The sequence below is a fragment of the Plectropomus leopardus genome, chromosome 4 (assembly GCF_008729295.1).
Source record: "Plectropomus leopardus isolate mb chromosome 4, YSFRI_Pleo_2.0, whole genome shotgun sequence".
Taxonomy (NCBI): Eukaryota; Metazoa; Chordata; class Actinopteri; order Perciformes; family Serranidae; genus Plectropomus; species Plectropomus leopardus.
In genome coordinates this window covers 37,816,858-37,824,812 of record NC_056466.1, presented here as the reverse complement: position 1 = coordinate 37,824,812, position 7,955 = coordinate 37,816,858, and the positions used below count along the sequence as shown (strand labels likewise).

The 7,955-nt window shown below is 36.1% G+C and overlaps 1 protein-coding gene across 1 annotated transcript; it reads left to right on the top strand.

Moving 5' to 3' along the window:
• The first annotated feature begins 279 nt into the window (after positions 1-279).
• LOC121942303 (CD209 antigen-like) lies at positions 280-7,157 on the top strand. Its single transcript, XM_042485476.1, has 7 exons — positions 280-360; positions 1,576-1,708; positions 3,157-3,255; positions 3,359-4,153; positions 4,381-4,523; positions 5,588-5,697; positions 5,807-7,157. The coding sequence occupies exons 2-7, from the start codon at positions 1,603-1,605 to the stop codon at positions 5,943-5,945; spliced, it is 1,392 nt and encodes a 463-aa protein (XP_042341410.1). The 5' UTR covers positions 280-360; positions 1,576-1,602; the 3' UTR covers positions 5,946-7,157.
• The last annotated feature ends 798 nt before the right edge of the window (positions 7,158-7,955 follow it).

Below are 7,955 nucleotides of genomic sequence, written 5' to 3'. Positions count from 1 at the left end.
GCTTGTCATGCCTCATTACCATGGTTGTTTGTCATGAAGAAACACAAACTGATTTCTCCTACAAGTTCATCATGTCTGGTTTAAAGTATGTTTGAGATATACAACTGGTGTTGGTACCCAGCTCGAAGGGTCAAGAGTGTTCTGAGCTTAAAATCATCCCAACCTGTTAGCGTCAGCCTTAATCTGACTACTCTGACAACTCAGCATTCAGGAAGGAAGGAGACTTTCGCTCCACCCGCTGACCAACCCCGAATTTCTGCCTCTCTAGCCACATTTATAAAGGAAACCATACATGGATTTAAAGTGTGTAGTACATACTGAAGCATTAGCATAACTGTGTCATCATTTTTACAAGCAGAGGTAAGGTTTACTTTTTTTATATCTTACATTTATGTTATTTCAGATCTAAATTTGGTATTATTTTCCAGTGTTGCCCTACAGAAACATTTCAAACCCTGATTAAGGTGACACAGTCTGCTGTGTCTTCTTTATGTTGAGATTAGAACCTAATGACAAGGAAAAAACTGACAGGGGACAGATTTTGTACGTGTTTTTTTTTATTGGTAGAGGAAGCAGCTCTTTCAGATACGACGGAGGATTAGGGCCACATTAAGGAAAAAAATAATTAATTATTTACGAGATTAAAGTCATTAGTTACGAGAAAAAACTCATTATTAACGAGAAAAAACTCATTATTAACGAGAAAAAAGTCATTATTAATGAGAAAAAAGTCATTATTTACGAGATTAAACTCATTATCAACGAGAAAAAACTCATTATTAATGAGATTAAACTCATTATTAACGAGAAAAAAGTCATTATTAACGAGAAAAAACTCATTATTAACGAGAAAAAAAGTCATTATTAATGAGAAAAAAGTCATTATTTACGAGATTAAACTCATTATTAACGAGAAAAAAAGTCATTATTAACGAGAAAAAAGTCATTATTAACGAGATCAAACTCATTATTAACGAGAAAAAAGTCATTATTTATGAGAATAAAGTCATAATATTCAAACCTGCTGCTTTTGGAGACACTTGTTAACATGAGGGCTACGGAGGATTTGGTTGAGTTGTATTTTAGGATAGGTTTCGCAAACAAGGAGACACTTTAAAAAGAATATGCAAGAAATTGCATCTTTTCCGGCGAAAGAACCAGTCGGACTTGGAGGATGTTGCTGCTTTTCTGGAGGGGGAAATGGCTGGAACTGGTCAACTGCAGGGTTATCGTTGGATTCATCTACAGGCTATTCAGAGGGGTTTCGTTGTGTCTCGAGAAACAAATCCTCCGTAGCCCTCATTTTGACAATGGTCTCCAAAAGCAGCAGGTTTGAATATTATGACTTTATTCTCATAAATAAATACTTTATTCTCGTTAATAATGAGTTTAATCTCGTTAATAATGACTTTTTTCTCGTTAATAATGACTTTTTTCTCGTTAATAATGAGTTTTTTCTCGTAACTAATGACTTTAATCTCGTAAGTAATTACATTTTTTTTCCCTTAATGTGGCCCTAATCCTCCGTCATATTCAGATGCCACTACTGTTTTTTTTTTTTTTTTTATTGGTAAGACTCCAGCTCATGAAGCAGATGCAAAGATGGCTGTGGAGAACCATGCCTCTACAGTGACCAACATGGAGTACGACAACAGTAAAGTTGGCTATAAGCAACTTTTAGAAGATGGCAGCAAGTTCCGGTATTCAGGTAATAAAATGAAAACATTCCAAATCAGGTCAGGTAATGTGACAGCAGAAACAATATAAACCATGAGGCAATAAAAGGTTACACTCAGCTCCACAGTTATTTTGATTCTAGTCTTTGTGTTCTCAATGTCCATATACAGAATAGACAGAGGGTTAGGACAAGGACAAATTGTAATTAAGACTGAAAAAATGTAATCACTTTTTGGCCACTTTGGCCACTACAGCAGAATAAGCACTAAATACATAATTTACGTTTTAATATTTAACCATAAGGTTTATATGGTGAAGGTATTAGCAAACAGCCAACAGCCAGTCACAGCTGGCAGGTACTTTCAAACAAAAACATTCTGCTGAAGCAACTGCACTGATGGAAATGTCAGCATTAACATCTTAATAACGACGCAATTAAGGACTATATTTTTGAGCTACAGCGATGATACTGGTATCATATGAAACTAGGAGTCTTGAGGAATCCAATGATAACAACCATGTTATGTTAACTCTCCAAAGTTAGGCTAGATTCTGGCAATGGAAAAATGGCATAGGTTCCCTTGACCTCTGGCCTCACGATATCTGAATGAAAATGGGTTCTGTGGGTACTCATGAGTCTCCCCTTTACAGACATGCCCACTTTCTGCAAGTTCCATGTTTTTTGAAGTCATTTGATTCCTAATCAAGACAATCTGGTAAGAATTGATATACCCTGTTAATATGGACTTCAAAACTGTTATGAAATGCAAAATAATGAAATTGAAAACATGTAATTAAAAACCAAATCAATTGCATTTAACTATAGAAATTCTGCAATAAATATTACAATTAAAAACCTGACTAAAATCCTTTCTTAGGACTTAAATCCAATCTCATTACTGTTAAAACAGGACATTTTGGCAGGACATAGTGAAAAAGGACAAGCAGCACACAGACAAAAGAAGCAATAATACAAAAAACTGTCAACCATAAGTGATTTTGCCATAGTGCCTTTATTGAGGTAAGTGTGTGTGGGCAATATTGCAAATCACTCAGCAGGACTGATAAATGGAGATAAATATAAATAAATTGATTTTTGAATTGATACAATGATTTTTCACATTTGGCTCTCAGGACATTTTAAACCCATAACCAGACTGTGTCCCACCCAACCCATGTTTAAAAAACATATAGCCACCATTTAAAAAAGGAGAAAGGTCCACAGGTTTTATAAATTATAAGCATTATACATGTGATTTATGTCGGTTTAAGGGAAATGCTGCTTTAAGAATGATAATGAATTGTGTTTATTTCTACAATATTTAACAATTAGGTCAGCACTTTGGCTTGAAATGAATGTTTTGTAATATATTTGCAAAATTACTCAATACTGTAATACAAATGAAGCTGATGACCCACAAGTTTCATAGAAAACTTCATACATTTTAAAATTCTTTTTCTCCTCTTGTTGTCTTTCAGTTTATGCATTGAGGAACAGCCCTTTCAAGGTTGCCACATTTGGTCTTGGGCTGCTGTGTGTGCTCCTGTTAGCTGGGGTCATAGGTCAGAGTGTCCACTGTGAGTTAACCTCTTTGATTCTCTTTCAGATATGCATATTTGTGAAAGTTGCCTGATGTCACTCATGTCATTCTGATTTACTAATATCTCTAATCACCCACAGACCAAAAAGTTGAGCAAGACCATCAGAACAACCTAAACGCCATGACTAACAAGAGAAATAAACTACAGGAGAACCTGAGGACAGAGCGAAATCAGAAAAAAGAGCTTGAGACCACCCGCAGTCAATTACAGCAAAGAAATGATTACTTATCTCAAAGGAAAAAAATAATAGAAACCAATAACAATTTACTGATCCAACAACAACAAGAACTTCAACTTGTCAATAGCAAGCTACAAGCCAGTAATGCTGCATTCACCAAAGAGATACAACAGTTAAAATCCAGTAAAGACCAATTGCAGACTAGTTTCCATGCTGTATCGACAGCCAAAACCTTGTTACAAAAAAAACACGATTTAGTGGTTAAACGCAAAACTGAGGTACAGGCCAGTTATGAGTCACTGACCAAAGACAGGGACAATTTATTGAACAAATTCAATAATGTAACCAGATCAAAAGACCAACTGCAGTTGAGTTACAATGACTTGATTAAGCGTGTTGAGCATTTGCAGGACAGATACAACTTCTCTACCAGTGAGAAAGACAAACTCAAAAGCAGTCATCAAAACCTGACAATATCACAAGAGACTCTGAAGGCCACTTACGACCTACTTTTGACAGAGACAGAGAAGTTGCGGGCTACATACTCGTCCTTGGTTCAGGAAAAAGAAGAGGTTGAAAATAGTTGCAAAAACACAACTGTGGAGAGAGACTTGTTGAAGGTGAAAAATGATAACCTGACTGCTGAGAGAGATGAGCTGCAGGCAGAGATTGAGAGAATGAAGACAATGGTTCCAGGTAAGCTGACAAAAGTGCATATTTATCATGTTTTATATTGCAAAATGTCTTTTCACAAGTAAAATGCATGTGGCCTTCATGTCAAAATGATGTTGGAAAAAGCTGAAGGTCTGATGGCCTTGCCATTTTATATAAAAGATACCCCAAATCCCGATCTCTTTCACTACTTTAAAATGTACTCGAATGCTTGTAAACACTCACTGATCAATAAATCTTTTGCATCTCAGCGAAAAAGTGCCCCACTGGCTGGACAACATTTCAGCGCAGCTGCTACTTCACATCTGTTGGCAAGAAGAGCTGGAATGCGAGCAGAACCTACTGTCAAGGCAGTGGTGCAGACCTGGCAATCATAAAAAGCAAAGAGGAAATGGTTGGTTTAGCTGTGTACATCACAGAAAATGTCAAAAAAGCCCAATGAATTAGCTCCTTCAGGGTATTTTTCTTCATTTAACCCTATGAAACCTTAGCAAATTGGTTTGACATGGAAAAGATTGTAAATAAAGAATAATATAAAAAGAAAAAAAGAAAGACAAAACAAAAGCAGGAAATGACCCCAAAAAGTACTCAAAATTGAAAGGAAAAAAACAGGTCCTTTTCTTGTTACCTTTGTACCCCGCCTTCTGCCCGATGACAGCTAGGATTGGCTCCAGCCCCCCTGCGACCCTTACGAGGACAAGCGGTTACAGAAAATGACTGACTGACTGACTGACTTGTTACCTTCATTCATTTTTTTGGCAATTTTCCCCATGTTTTTGAAATAAATAAAAACCAATTTGCTCAGGTTTCACAGGGTTAAACTGCTTGTGATAGGTGTCTGAATCTAGCACAAGAAAATTGATGTCAGTCCAGCTCTCAAATTGTTTAAGCGGCACAAATTGATATTTTCACATTGATTATGGAATAATGACCTTGAGTCATGTGAGGGGTGCATTTACAGTGATGAAGCCACTACAATTTATCACCCGACTGCAGCTCTTGTCAGCCTTAGAGCATATTTTCCCTCGTCGTTTTGACTTAACAACCAGCTAATTCTTTTCAACTAGTTTTGGCAGACCATCCGTATTTTTTAAAGAGGAGTTTTATTCAGCCTTTAATTTGATTTGATAGAAAAATTAACTCAAAAAGCGCATTACTGTAACTTGCAAAGACAGCTCCATGAATAGATTAATTTTATTTGTTTTTTTCTTTTGCCTTATTGGTTTTTGGAATTTTTGGAATCAGTTATAAACAAAAAATTGACATTACCTTGTAAAGTTTAGAGACAAAACAAATACACAAAAATCTTAGAGACTTTAGCAACCTATTTAGGTCCAGTATTGCCTGTTTTAGCTCTGCTTTTGGTCTAACCAACTCCTAAAGGAAATTTCTCCTCTATGTTCACCAGCGTGTTTTAAACTTCATTCCTAACATGATCTTACTTCTCTTTCCTCAAAGCAATTCATCAATGGCTTGTATTCAAGTGACAAAGAAGTCTGGATTGGATTAACTGATGAAGGAATAGAGGGGCAGTGGAAATGGGTAGATGGAACAACACTGACCACATCGTAAGAAACCAGATTCATATATCTCAGAACCCGTGTGAAAATTGATTCCAATCATCCAAAGACAGAACAGTATTTATTCTTGTGTGGGATGTCTCTTCCTGTCCCACAGGTTCTGGGATAAAGACCAGCCCAACAGCTTAGGTGGAAGGAACCAGGACTGCGTGGAATTCTGGCACCGTGCGACAGGAATGGGTGGCTGGAATGATGAGAACTGTGATATTGAACAAAATTTTATCTGTGAGATGTAGTTTTCCTGTACAGAGCGGTGGAGAGGTTTAGTTAGCAATACCGCCAGTTGTACTTACGATAATCATGTAATGTCAGTGAAGTATAAAACATGCAAATCAGGGACTGTTGTGAGCAGTCAAGACACAATTTGCTGAAAAATCAATGTGACCAATGTTCACACAATGAATCACAGCATTGCTAATGGCTAAAGCTTTAAATGTACTGTTTGGTATTATGAAGTTAAATTTAGCAGATGGTCTGCCTCATGCTGGAGCACTTTCTCGGTAATGTGGAACCAGCTTGGTTTAAAGGGTGCTAAAACTCCCATAGGTATATGTACACGCTGTAGAAGCAAGTATGTTAGTGGTTTAACTCATTGATGGAGTGTGTGTTTGCTTGAATTGCATCGTTTGTTACCAGGCCCTGGTCTGCCAGCAGCTAAAAAAAGTAGCAAACTTGGTGAAAGTGGGTGAGTGTTAAGGCACCACCTTGAAACAAGGGTTTCGATTAATCTTTTTCTTACAATAATGACGATGGTGACTATTAGGATGATGCCATGGTTCTCAAGCACAAAAAACAAATGGCAATATTTGCAAAGTAAATAATGAATTGACTTTAAGTTATGTTTAATATTTCCAAATTTAAGTACCATAAATATTTCAATGATGATCAAACAAATATAACAAATATTATTTAACAAGTGACTGAATCAAATAACTAGTTGATTTGACAGTTTCAGAGACTCAATCAAAACAGAATTCTTACTTAGGTGGAAACAAAAGACACACAGCAAACATCACCTCTACATCTAAGTGACAGCAGGCCTCTGCAGACAAAGAGAGTGTGGGCAGTAGAGTGTAGAGTGGGCAGTGAAGTGGGAGGTAACCACCAGCACCACCACTTGGGGTTTCCTTGTGGGAAAGGAAGGGATATATTTGGCATTTTCTAACAGTGAGATATTGTTTTTGTTAATTAATGTTGGTTATTTTGAGTTCAGTTGTTCCGTCAGTTAGTTGGCTTGTTGTTTGCCTAGAACAGTATGGTCCAGACAAGATGAAGGTTCCCACATAATCATATATGTATTACCAGCCATCCAGTCTGTGCGTGAACCATTTGGATTGACACATGGATCAAAGGCTGCTTACACTGCAATATTCTTCCGAATACATTTTATGTTTTGATTTATATACACACCTTAAATGAGTGATTGTAATAAAATAATTCACATTTTACCACTTGTGCCATGAGTCACACGGATAGAGTTTAGCAATATGTTCTAGTTATTTGGACACTAAACCTAAAGCTATCAGAAGCATTATTGCCCTCTTTCTAAACAAAGGGTATCAGTAATGCCCTGTGTTAGCTCTATAGGAACAATATTATCTTTGGTATATCATATTGTAGAAAAACCTTACTGCATTAATAAGTAGTGACTTTCATGATCCAGGTAAAAAGATGTCATTAAAAAGTATTTGTAATTTATTTTCTACTCACATTTAAGTAATTACTGGTTAGTGTCTATTTGTGGCCAGTGTATTCACTGTTTTGTCAGTGCACCTTGAGTTTTTTAGGAATATGTGGTGTGATTATTGTGCTGTTTTGGACTGATGCACCTGACCTTCTAACACTGCCTGGAATGCTGCTCACAAGTCCTTTTCTGTCAAAAGATAACTGGTAAAAGCAACCATGTTTTCACAGACATGGATGTAAACTGTAAGAGCAACTTGACTGGTGGGCGGAAGTTTTTACATATAAAAAAATACAAAGAAACAATGACCGCAGCAGTAGCAATAATGTATAAATCTACCATACAACAAAACTATCAAAAAATCTAAAGAAGAGAAAAATAAACAAGATAATAATAAATAATAAATAAATAAATAAATAATAATAAAAATAGAAAATAATAATAATACAAATAAAACAGTAACAACAGAAGTAAATAAAAACAAACAATATCGACTTTCCATGCTTCTAATCTGTCCTTGGATGATTCCTTTTCATGAGATATCTAAGATATATTAGATATA

What these genes read in the sequence shown, in the direction of transcription:
- LOC121942303 (XM_042485476.1), top strand. Translation starts at nt 1,603, where the DNA reads ATGGCTGTGGAGAACCATGCCTCTACAGTGACCAACATGGAGTACGAC. An exon ending in CATAGGTCAGAGTGTCCACT is followed by an intron (nt 3,256 to 3,358) that starts GTGAGTTAACCT and finishes AATCACCCACAG; the next exon opens with ACCAAAAAGTTGAGCAAGAC. An exon ending in GGAACAACACTGACCACATC is followed by an intron (nt 5,698 to 5,806) that starts GTAAGAAACCAG and finishes CCTGTCCCACAG; the next exon opens with GTTCTGGGATAAAGACCAGC.